At 39.5% G+C, this 12491-nt stretch overlaps 1 protein-coding gene across 2 annotated transcripts; it reads right to left on the bottom strand.

The window, feature by feature from the left end:
- Positions 1 to 1506: 1506 nt before the first annotated feature.
- NIPAL1 (NIPA like domain containing 1) lies at positions 1507 to 10767 on the bottom strand. Of its 2 annotated transcripts, none has more exons than XM_079305578.1 (6): positions 10667 to 10767; positions 6797 to 7063; positions 5719 to 5775; positions 5164 to 5254; positions 3239 to 3399; positions 1507 to 3120 (listed from the first exon to the last, which is right to left on the bottom strand). In XM_079305578.1, exons 2-6 carry the CDS (start codon positions 7002 to 7004, stop codon positions 2516 to 2518), a joined length of 1122 nt encoding a protein of 373 aa, XP_079161704.1. In that variant the 5' UTR covers positions 7005 to 7063; positions 10667 to 10767; the 3' UTR covers positions 1507 to 2515. The 2 variants fall into 2 exon arrangements, with proteins under 2 accessions (XP_079161704.1, XP_079161705.1); XM_079305579.1 differs by lacking the exon at positions 10667 to 10767 and adding an exon at positions 7380 to 7500.
- Between the last annotated feature and the right edge of the window lie 1724 nt (positions 10768 to 12491).

Genomic DNA, 12491 nt, shown 5'->3' with positions numbered 1-12491 from the left:
CATAATTTCAATCAAAAAATCAAAGTTATTCCAAACTAGTAAGTAAATATAAACACTTAAAAAAATACCATCTCTTGCAACAAAAGTTTTTATACAAAAAAATTAATCACCAATTCATTTCTAACATGATGGGCTTCTTGTACACTATGAAAACAAACATTAACTTTGTTTTTTCGACATTGTTAGAAAATAACATTCTTTTATTGTTAGTTGCTATTTGTGTATAATATCAGATATGCAGGTCCAGTAGAAAATACAGGAATTTTGCTTGGTGTAAGTTAATTAGTGACAGCAGTTAGGATATAAGGAGTCCACACCCTTCTCAAAGAAAGTATTATGACATATCTTTAAAAAATGCCAATGCACATCCATTCAAGAACTGGACTGGTTGCTTTTTCTTAAAAATATCTCATTTGGTCACATCACAGTGATTATTCTATAAGCAAATAAAGAGGCCACAAATTATGCAAAAGCATTTCTTTTCCTCTTTTTTTGCAGTCAATATTTTCTTTGGTTATTCTTCGAATTGTGTAATCCAGAGTGAAAAGCAATTCAAGTTTTTTGCTAAAAATAAAAACAAACCTATAAAATCCCCTTCATCCTTAGTCTTTTTATTATTTGTATTACTTGCTTTTAACTATATAGATTTTGAAGCTTGAATCTGGTCAATAAAACCAAAGTATTCTTTACATTATCTAAGAAGTAATGAAACCCTGACAGTAGATTTTTTGTCTGAAACTTTTTTAACACAAGCATTTTAACAGCAAAGAATTGCTGTGAATCTCCTCACTCAATTAAGCTGAAAACTATTCCAAATTGATACAATGTCATTTTTTTTTGAAGGCAAGTATGTTTTTTGTGAAAATGTCCCTTTTGCTGGATAACAGTGATGCCACGCAAATATATGAAATACAAACAGCAACCCTTTTGTTCTTACATATAAAGGTTGAGCTTTCTTTGGCAGAACGATTTTCTATTCATCCAAACTGTCCTCTTCTACTAAACCTTTTGAACATTAGAAAACATATAGCCTGCTTCATGAGGAAATTCTGCTTGGCATATAAATCTCAGCTGATTAAAACCAGTTTTTAACTGTTGAACTGCTGGCAAACTTTCTGGACTCACACTTAAAAATCCACTGATTGGAAATACTGCTTTCTGATGAGCTTGTCAACACCCACACATCTTATTGCTGAAGTTACTTACAAAGCAGAAAACACAGGGGACTGTAATGAGTAAACCATGGGCTGTGCAAGGTTTTTGTGAGGAAGACCAGTGACCACAACTGAGAAACTATAGTACTACAGTACTGACCAATCTTCAAGGCTTCTGGTAGGTTAATATATTGTTCAACATCTAACAGAGGTGAATACTCATTTTTAGAAAACATGGAAAGTCCAAACTAAAAAAAAAGACATCCTGATATTTCTCACCCTTTGCCTACAGCCCATCCTTTACCTAGCAATTTTACAAGCAGTGCATGGATTGCAAAATGGATTTTGCACTTATAAAAGAATAAAAATTAACAGGACTGCTTTATTGTTAATACAGAACAATACCTTCCCAGAAAACGAGGAAAGAAATTTGAAAAGCTTAAATGGGTTCTAATTATTAGATGGCCATATTAGGAAGAAATACGGAAATAAGTAAAACCCCTTTTTAATTCTCCAAGTAATATTAAAAAAAGTGGAAAATTTCAATTGCACGTTCTGGTTTTCTCCTGCCTTTGAATACCTTATTCTATAAACTCATGTAACTTTTTAAGCCACAAGCAACTGTTTTCAGGTCTCTAATAAATCCTTTTTTTTTTTTAAGCTTGGTCTTAGTTTTGAAATAAAACAGTACAAGCACATTCAGTGATTCACAATCCATTCAGGACTCCTTGGATAGAAAAGCTGAGACTTAGCAAGAATGGTATTTGTTAAAATTTTTTTGTGACATCTAATCAATGTTTGTTGGCAGGTCATCAAAAGTGAAAAAATCTTGCATAAAATTTTATATTAAGAACTAAAAGGGTTAAACACTGTTTTCTTCATATTATGTCTTCAATGAATATCCTTCATGTAAGTATCTACAAGTTTGCTTGACAATAAATTATAAAAACATAAACAAAGCCAGAAATAATAAGGCCATCACCAAGATAATAGCAGAGTATCTGCCACTTCAGCAAGGGTTGTCTTTTATCAGTAAAAGAAAATTGCATTCTTAAAATGTGGCTTACAAAGACCATCCTTTTTTGCTAAATTTTCCCAAGAAGAGACGCTGCATTAGAAAAGGACCATGTTTTTTTCATTGCCTAACATATAATCACCACCAGGATTCTGTCTGTCATGCTAGTTACTGAACATTTTCATTCATTACTGCCAACAGCTGACATAGAGAGGAGTGGCCCACACTTCACAGGCTTCACAGACAAATTTCCAGAGGACTGCAGAAAAGTAGAGCATTCTAGTAGTCATGGGTGGGCTGAGTTTGCAATTCATGATACTTTGATGATGAGCACTGCTTGAATGTTTCATTGACTGAACAAAATGTTGTCCTCCTCATACACCAAAGCTGGGTCTTCCATGCTCTCCAGCAAAGTGTGACTGGTTTCGATTTCACGGTGTGGCAGTGACGATTCTTTGGCAACAGTGGACATCAGCTGACTCCAGGTGATGTTAGTATTCTTGAAAGCATGCAGTAGGAAAATGCCAATGATGATGCTGCAGAATCCACTCAGGGTTCCAATGATGTCACCCAGTTCCATACTACTCCACTCCTTGAACAAGATGATGGAGCAGGTCACCACTGTCGTGGTGAAGCACACGTAATAAATGGGTGTCACAAGGGATGTGTTGAACACGTCCAGTGCTTTGTTGAGATAGTTGATCTGGGTGCTGACTGAGAGCACCAAGATGCCCACCAAAATGTAAACCAAGGGATGGCGATAGGCTGGCTTCCTCTCCAGCATTTGCTTAATGGCAATGCCCAGGCCTTTCACAGATGACACAGAGAAGGCACCGATGAGTGAGCAAATCAAAACGTAGATCAGGATATTTGTCTGACCTCTCTTTGGAGCCACAAAAACAATCAGGACAAGGGCAACGACTGTTAGGAGAACAGCAAATGTAACAAATACTGTAAAAAAGAGGAAAGGGAAGAGTAATGCACGTGAGATATAATGTCAGACCACGTCCACAAACATGGACACTTCCCTATGAACTGCAGCATGTGTTCACTGCAATTGCATACAGACCTGGATCCTGTAGTTTTCTTTCCATCTCATCTAGTGAGGTGACCTCCTCCTCTTCTGGGGCATGAATAACCATGACTGTTGACCCCAAAATGCTCAGTACACAGCCCAGTTTTCCATGAATATTCAGCTTCTCATTTAAAAAATAGGATGACAATATAGCACTGTTCAGCAAAATAGAAATAAAATGTTCAGCTCCACCAGCCACGAAAGACATTCAAAATCTCTCTGTGTAGCATAACAATAATTCAAAGCCTCTTTTGAATTTGGATATATGGTAAACCAGCCTGAAACAATCAAATAGTAAGGAGTTTTTCCAAGAAAGTTGGCCATGGTCATGAAGGTTAGGTCAGGTTTTAGGGAGTTTAGCACCCCTCATTGCTTCCCTTCATGTTGTAAAAGGGCCCAAATTGCCAAAGAATTTCTCATTGCTGATTGCCTGGGTCAGGGTATGCACTCTCACTGTAGATTAGCTACAAGAGCTGTTTCTTGCTTCCAAAACTGTTTCAAAGCTCTTCATTTCCATTACAACCAATACAAATGAGTTTTAGAAACTGTTCCTCATCCCCCCCAGGCTTTCCCACCCAAGTACACTTTCTGCCTGCCTTGCCAGGACTCCCCCCAAAACATAGAGAAGGCACATCCCCCTTTTCAAGAGATCAACCCCAGGATCTCATCTCCATGGGGTTGATTATTTAACCTAAGGACAATAACATGGCCTAAATGACCCTACTCACAGGGCATAATTAGCCGGTTAGAGCACAGCCTTGGGCACAGGCACAGGCTCAATGGTGTGTGAACACACTCCATAACAAATAGCTATTCAACCCACTGATCAAAATACAGACATTTTTTCACACAAGGCTAATGAGTTCACTGACATGGATTTCTAACAACCTCTCTGTCTCATGAACATTTGAACAACTGCTATCCCCATCAATGAAGAGGGCAATAAAACTCAAGTTTTACACAGCAGCAGCCAGGCAGCCAAATAATCTGCATTTGCCAACAGGCTGACCTCAGCACCACTGCAGGGACTTACATTAGTTTTGCTATGACAAAATGGCTGCAGTTCTAGCAGGAAGATCATTGCAAGCATTCAAGTTTTTTTGTTTGTTTGTTGGTTTTTTTTTTTAGTTTCTTTTGTTTTTGTTTGGTTTGGAATACATGCTGTATGTTGTTTTAAACACAGTGTTTCATATATATACTCAGCTCTTAAAAACCAGAGTTATACATTTAAAATCACTAATTTCATTTTGCTAAAAAAATATTTCCTATAAAATTTTTGCATGCATAGTCCATGTCTCTTCTGCTGCTGTGATAACCACATTACTTTTTTCTTCATATGTAGGAAACAATAAGTCTCTGAAGGACATTTATATTTCAAAAAACCCACAAATTTTAATTATGGATACAAAAACAAAGCTAAAATTTTCTTTGCCTTCTTTTCAGAAGTCAAAAAGATAAAAAAAACCCCAAAAGGTTTACTAACTGTGCCTTAATATGAAATTATGCTCCTATAAATAGAAATTTTCTTGAAAACATTTTGTGAAGCAACACTGTATTTTTATTTGAAGTTTTCTTCATAACTGAAGAACAGGATAACAGTTGCTTAAAAAGTTCCATTTCTCTAGGAAGAGATAAATTACCTTCTCTATATGCTGATAAGGATTCCTTTGTAATCTAAGTGGAAAGCTGCTGGTTTGAGTGGTCTTTGCAACAGGATTGTTGACTCTACCCAGATACCCAGAGAAGTCACTTCTAAATAAGGAAAAATATCTTTCCACCAAGCAACAAAAAGCATTTTTTGTCCATAAATTTCTTTTCAGTTTTCTTAAGAAAAATCTCAACTTTCAGCCAAAGACAGTATTTTTCCCTCATGCAGTGAGTGGTTCATTTGCCAGGGCTTGCTCCCTGTTGGTACTGACCTTATGAGAACACTCAGTGCACCCAAGGGGGTAATTAAGGTTGCAGGTGCAAAGGCATAGGCAGCAAAGTTTGCAGCTTCTCCTAATCCCACTGCAGAAGAAAGAATGTTTGGATCAGCTTTCAGGAGGACATTAAAAGGTACACCACTGTAAATACTTTGAGTCACAGCTATGATAGCAAATACAAACCAAAATCTTTTTTCTGCACTATATATACACATTTTAATTTCAAAATTAGCTGCACAACCACTTCTGGAAATAATAGATGCTGAAGGAAGCTAAATAATTTTCTCCTAAAATGTGTTTCTAGAAGCTGGACAGATGCAATTCCACTGCATTTGACCAGATATAAAAGAAAATATGGTTGCTCTGCAAAGAGCTCTGAAGATCAATTGCAGCATTTGAAAGATGGCACATCAAAACAGTTTGTCAAGAATGTGATTGCAAGAACATTTCTTTTAAGTGAAGGTGATGAAAAATCAGGCAATAAATCTCTCTAAAACAATCTGCTTTTTGAAGATTTACATATAGGCTGAGAGGAAAGAGGTGACTTACTTGATAGCAGTCCAGCCCACCAAAGCCATTCCTTCAAATAAGAATATCCACCTTGTCCTGAAAGAGAAAAAACAGGTCACTTTATTGTAAGAAAAAAAAAGTACATATTTTCACCTATAAAGGACCAAAAGAGATGCTACCTAGATGCAACAAGAATATTTGATTTATTAACCTCTCCATGTCTTTCTGACTTGGACTTCTAAAAAATGCTATCTGACTAAATATACACAGAGGGGAAGTTTCAAGCAAAAGTAAAATGTTTATAAAGAGCATTACTGAGCTTAAGAAATGTTGCAAAATGCTTTTCCAGGTCAGATCAAATGTATTCATACAGTCAACCACAGTTTGGCTCTCCCTTTATTTTAGGATGGAAGAAATTAGAAAGAAAAATGCCCCTGATTTTTTTTTTTTTTTTTACATAAAACATAAATATATGGAATATTCAGTATCAGAGTTTTTTAAAATAACCAAATTCTCTGGAATAATACATTGCAAGAAATACAACAAACAAAATAAAATCTGCTAATGCTATATATTTAAATCCATGCAATGGTAATTATGAGATAAGTGCAATTGTTCTTTTTCTAGCTCTTCATCAAAGTCAACAGATGAAGGGATAATTGTACCAATTGGAGAAGCTTGTGTAATAAATGTCTTTCCACAAATCATTGCACTTACTTTAAAAAAGCAAAGCTAAACCAAAATCTAAACTTAGTTACCAGTCTTAATACTTTCCTTCTCAAATGAGAGGGACAAAGATTGAAAAAAGAGGGAGAAAGGCATTTTGAAGGGTAAGGCTAATGCAGAATTTTATTTGGTGACTGGTTGCTCTCAGTGGGGAAATAGCACCGGCTCACTAGATTTATTATCACCTCTCATGGTCCTATGAATTCTGAAATCCCAGTCCCTGTAGTCACACAGAGAGAAATAATACCATGTCTCCAACCCTCACCAAGACAGGACTTCTGATCAGCACTGAAGTAGTTTTAAACGTGATCTGTGACTTGGACCTTGGTTTTGTCAAGTTATAAGAGGTGTTTGTGTCCCCAGCAGGAGCAACTCTGGCACCATCACTTACCAGCTCGGGTGACTCCTCTGTCTGCCAGTTTCAAAAGTCCTTTCTTCTTCAGAATGAAACTAGAACCAATAAAGATACTGGAGCCTATAGCCAAAGCCAAGCCAATGGAGAAGTGGTATTTGCTTGCAGAAGGCATGGAAATGCTACAGTTTGTTTCACTGCCAGTCCCCTCCACAGAGGTGGGGAAAGGAGAGTGGGATTCAGACATGTTGATGATCTGGCACCATGCTTAGCAGGAGTCACGGCAGGAAAAAGAGAGCACAGCACCTGGGAGCAGTAAAAGGACAAATGATTCACAACACAGGCCCAGCTCTGGAAAGGCTCTCTCCACTCTGCTCACTCCTTTTCATGTCTTTGCAGAGCACCTGTAATTTATGACTGTGCAAATAACACACAAAACCCACACAATGCTTTCCTGGCTCATTACCCACCTGTAGCTCACAGGTGATTACATTATTTTACATACATATTTTGCACTTCATTGGCTCAGGCAAGCAATAAGGGAAATACCAAAGAATGCAACAAAAAAAAAAAATTAAAAAAGCTTCAATTAAAAATTCAACTCAAAATCTTAAAAGCTAACCTGAAACCTCAAGATGAAAGGGCTCATTTTTGTTGTGCAGAGATCACAAATGTAGCTGAATCCATGATTTTGGACTTTGCTTGTTAAAGTAAGCCTGCTGCTATTCAAGGCTTCTGTTTTTAAATCAGTAGCTGGGATTGGAAAAACAAATGGAAAAAAAGGAAGGAAAATCAAACAGGGAGCAAACTCTCATTGCATATGGGCACTAAGACATGTTATTGAAACTGTTCAGTGCATACTGTGTGAGCCAAGTCTTATTTAACTAATCACAAAATTTCAGGCCTCATTACACTTCAGAGCAAATTTAATCTAACCTCAATAATCCCTGGGTGGAGGCAGATCCCAGCTCAGGGGACAGTTTCCCCAGCTATCCCTGCTGGAGAGCTGGGTGATCCTGAGCAGAGACCAAAGCTTCAAACTCTCAGCCAGCCAAGCACTATCTGTATCACTATGACAGTCTGGGAATGACCTCATTGTTATCAGCCTCGGTTTGTTTTTAAAGGAAAAAGAGGTCTTGCATTTCCAAGAACAAAAGGAAGTGCTTTTTTTTGCATGGGGAAGCAGCAGGGGTCAGGCAGCAAAGCTAAGGCAGTCTAGTCTCAGTCTAGGCTAAGGCAGTTTGTCACAGCAGAGTGCATCAGGCAGCCAGGGTGGATTACAGAATCTAGACTGAAATACTTTTAGGAACAACTGGAATAATTTTAAGAACAACCTAAGAAAACAAGGCTTATTGTGAAGACATGTTATAAAATGGAGCAGTTTGCAGAAGTACAAAAGCTCTGTACACTGTGATACATATAAAGCATGGGATGCAACAACTAGTTTTGTTTTCCATGTTTTCCCTGTAATTAAAACAACACGTGAACTATTCATCCTGATGAGTGGCAGCATCAGTAATACACTCCCTTTTTATTTCCCCTCCCCCCTCAACTGAAAAAATGCTACTTGGGGACTTAGTAGAAAAGCTATGGAAATAATAATAATGTTTTATCAAAAGTACTTCACTGAACAATTAACAAGAAAAGAGACTTGGATAATTCATTTAATACAGCTTAACAAGGAACAGTTAAAATACATAAGGTCTTAAAAATATCATATTTACAGTTGGCAATGCTGGTTTTACCTCTAGGAGATGGCACACTTTACAAGCAAGGAGCTAGTGAGTACCTGCTCCCTGTTTTCTCATTCCATACTATACAACAAACATACTACAGGAAGTTACAATTTGATTTGCAGGCTGTGCAAACATATTTCCTTGTTTGCCAAGAGTGTTTCCATCTAACAGAAGTTGTTTTTTATTACTAAGTCAGACAATAAAAATGTTCCCAGAAGATGGGTATGTTCATATTCCCCAGCTGAAGATTAAAATCTTAGAAAACTTAGATCAACATGCAGTTAGTATTGCATAGTATGTAGGATAGGTACTATTCTATACTCTTACTTATCATAACTAGAAATTAAAGTTGGATAATGCAAAAATTAGCATTTGCACCTGTATTTTAAAATCCTAAACTATTAGCAAAGTCTTAGAAGAAGAAAAATTTGCACATACTTGTTTTGATGTAATTGGTGAAGAGCAAGTCACAAAACAAAATTACAGAAAAATCCTTTAAGCATAAATATATTTTCTCTTAGTAAACACATATCAGGGCAAGACAAAAGTGTCCCTGCCTATGGCAGGGGCGTTGGTCTAGATAGCCTTCAAAGGTCCCTTCCAATCCAAATTATTCTGATTCTGTGAAAAGAAACCAATGGAGAGTAAATGAAATCCCTTAGCTCCCAATACCTATACTGATGGCGTGAGAAGCAGTAACATTCCTTGCCTTTAATCAAAAGAAAACATGAAAATAAACAATCTTGATAGTTGTTATCCTGACATCCTGATACACTGTTGCTACCTGCAACAGTAAAGGCAGCTTTCTATCAGTGCATTGGGTTTCTACAGTGAAGAAAGTAACAGTTTTCTTCCCCCTTTATTGTGACTGGTACACTTTCATTTAGCTGGAGATGAATGGCAGACTTATTTTGTTTCACATGACACTACTGCTATTTTTTCTATGTATTCTTAAGTTTTTCATTCCTCAGCATACACTACGACATCAAATAAGGAAAACTTAATCATGCCATTTGTACTAAGTGACCCAGTGACTGCCACAGGTTATTTCTCTCCTTTCTGAATTACAATCTTTGCCCACATTCACAAAGAAACATTAAATTTGTCACTGAGAAGAGTAATTTTGAATGCTTGTGATCTGTTTATTGTACTGAGCAGCTTTTCATAGTTAAAGTCATTTGTTCCACTTGCTTGAAAGGTGGCATGTCACTGCACTGATCAAAGAACCACGTGAGAGATGGGAAGAGGAGGCTGATCCGGGAATTACTATTATTTTATTGCTCCTGTGAACAGCCTGAGGATCTCTTGGAAAGGCTGAGGAAGGTGACAAACCACTGAGGCTGCCTGGCTTGGTCAGCATAGAGTTTCTGTAGCTAAGCTAGTTTCACCTCCTACTTCCAAATGTCAACAAACATGAACCTGTCAGCAGAACCACTCCTTGCAGAAATAATCTCTCCCAGCTCTGACTCAAGGCTGGCAGCAACACGAAACCAGTCTGAGCTATGGTAGCTGCTGGTGTAACTTCTAAACTTTTTTTATGATTCAGCTACATTTCTTTCTTTCTTTCTTTCTTTGTTTTTCCCCTCAAACACTTAAATACTCTCTATGTGAATTGGGTAGATCACAATAGGTGATCACACACTGCTTGTGACCTAACTTGCAGTCATTCTACAGTCCAGGGCTGACTTGCCCTGGTTAGTGACAGCCAACTTGGTTCTTAACCTGCCACTGAAGATACTGGGCCTAAATCATCTCAAAAACTAACGGCTTTAATCAGACAATAACTTGACCATTTCTATTGAGCTCATGGCTCAGCTCAGCCCTGGCAGAAACATGAAACGCCTTTCTCGGTCGCCCGGGAAATACCAAGCCCACATTTGCCAAGGCGCGGCTCCTGGGGCTGAAAGTGAATGTACCGAGAAGCAGCGAGGAATGCTTCCTTGGCACACCTGGAGTGGAGGCTCACCAAAAAACACAAAACAAAGCTGAAAAAAGATGTTTGACCCGAGGAAGGACCCTCTCCGGCGCCACTTGTCGGAAAACAACCGGGAGACATCCCGGCGGAGGAGAATCCCGTGTGTGCGGGGCTCGGACACCGCCGAGCCCCGCGAACCCTCCGCGAACCCTCCGCGAACCCTCCGCGATCCCCGGCCCCGCGCAGACAGACACTGACCCGCACGGCAGGACGGACGGGCCCCGTGGGGCAGGCAGCGCCTCTCCGAGCCCCGTGGCTGCTCGTCCCATGGCTGCTGGCCCCATGGCCGAGGGCTCCGCAGGCTCTCCGGGCTCCGCACCGGCGGCTCCGCCCGCCCGGGCGCCGCCCGGCGCACCTGGGCGCTCCCGCTCCCCGGGGAGACGGAGGCGGCATCCCCGCCACCCATCTGGACCCGTCCTCGGGGTGAAAGGGCACGCAGTGCTGCAGGAGTGACCCCGAATGCACTTTCTATATCGTTAGCAGGTCCCAGACCTGGGGAGTTGTGTGGCCTCACCTGAACACTCAATCCAAAGAAGAGCGCGCTCTCCTAAAGCACCTTGGTAGCATTTGCCTTGCCTGGGAGTTTCTATAGATTTAATTTTCTTCCCTTTCGCAGCTGGGAGAAGAGGTGAGCAGTCTTGATGTGCGATCACGTATGTCTGTGACAAGCTGCCAGCGCTTGCCTTGGCCAGTGGATCTGCGGGCAAGCAGAGGGATCACCCGGCCAAACTATGCCAGCGTTGTAGAGCAAGGGCAGTGCCTGGTGATGCACACCCCGAGATGACTCGCTGTGGCTTAATAGGCTCCAAGTTGTTATAAGAAATAATTATCTTTATTACCCAATCAATAGTTGCAACGTGGAAGTCTTAAGGTCTCGGTTTTGACATGATTAAGTGAAATACATTTACAAAATGTAAGGTTTAATAAAACATTACATGTTGCCCATCAAACTTCCTGGGACAGTCTGCAGGCCTTTAGCATGCACAAGGATTTCTCTAACTGGAGGCAAAATTGCAAATTTAACACACTTCCACAGTGTGTGCACCTCCACAGTGCACCACAGGGACATGCAGGATTGAGATTTTAGGTGTAATCAGGCTTTGCAGCACAGTACCAAAACTAATCATCATTGGCTTTGAAGAGTTTTACCACTGGGGCATACTGCTGAAATACGATGACATTATCAGCAAAATAACTTGATTTTCCTTGCCTTAGGCATCTTTGACTTTGCAGTCCTTTGGCGAAACCAAGAGATCAGTCTCAATGTCTTTGTCTCATTTGTAATTTTGGTATTTATTTTTTAGCATAACCAGCACCCTGTATACTGGGAGAAAAGGAATATTACATTTGTATTTTGTGATTTTAATCACCATTCCACTTAATATTTACTATGTCTGCACTATAACAACTCCCATGGAAGCTGGCCTGAATCCAGTGCAGGCTGCATGACAAAAAGTTTGGCTTCTCTTCTTTAACATTTCTAAAGCAGATTACTGCTAGAAGAACAGAGCAATAATTTAACATGGCATTTGAAACTGTTAAATTAAAATTTTAAAGCATGATCTGAAAGTTTGGGAGCAAATTTTCAGCTTCTTGTACAACATAAACATGCCTATAGGATAAAACCACATATATGGACAGATGTGTATCTGCTGTCTGCTTCAAATTTCTATTTTTGTTCTATATCCCCTCAGATCTGTCAACTCTGTGCATTGACATCCCTGTTCCTACAAAATTGCGTCAATTTTTTGAGCTTGCTGCAATCCTGCTAGTGACTCAGTTGGCAGATCTGTTGAGAAGGGAAAGGTAATATCCACAAAGTCCTGCTGAAGCAGCAGAGAAGGTGGGAGAGGGTGAGCTGCCAAAGACCACCTCTTCCTCTAGCACAGCTCTTGCTGCTTGTGGTTTCACTGTGGTGTGGTATCCAGAGCAAGAATACTGAGAAACAATACAGCTTCACGTTGTGCCAGGGAACTTTTTCTTCACCCAAAGGGTTATCAAGCATTTCCCACCCAGGGAAATG

Source organism: Erithacus rubecula (genome assembly GCF_903797595.1).
Source record: "Erithacus rubecula genome assembly, chromosome: 5".
Lineage (NCBI taxonomy): Eukaryota > Metazoa > Chordata > Aves > Passeriformes > Muscicapidae > Erithacus > Erithacus rubecula.
The sequence above is the reverse complement of the archived record's forward strand: the minus strand, read 5'-3'. Positions and strand labels throughout refer to the sequence as shown.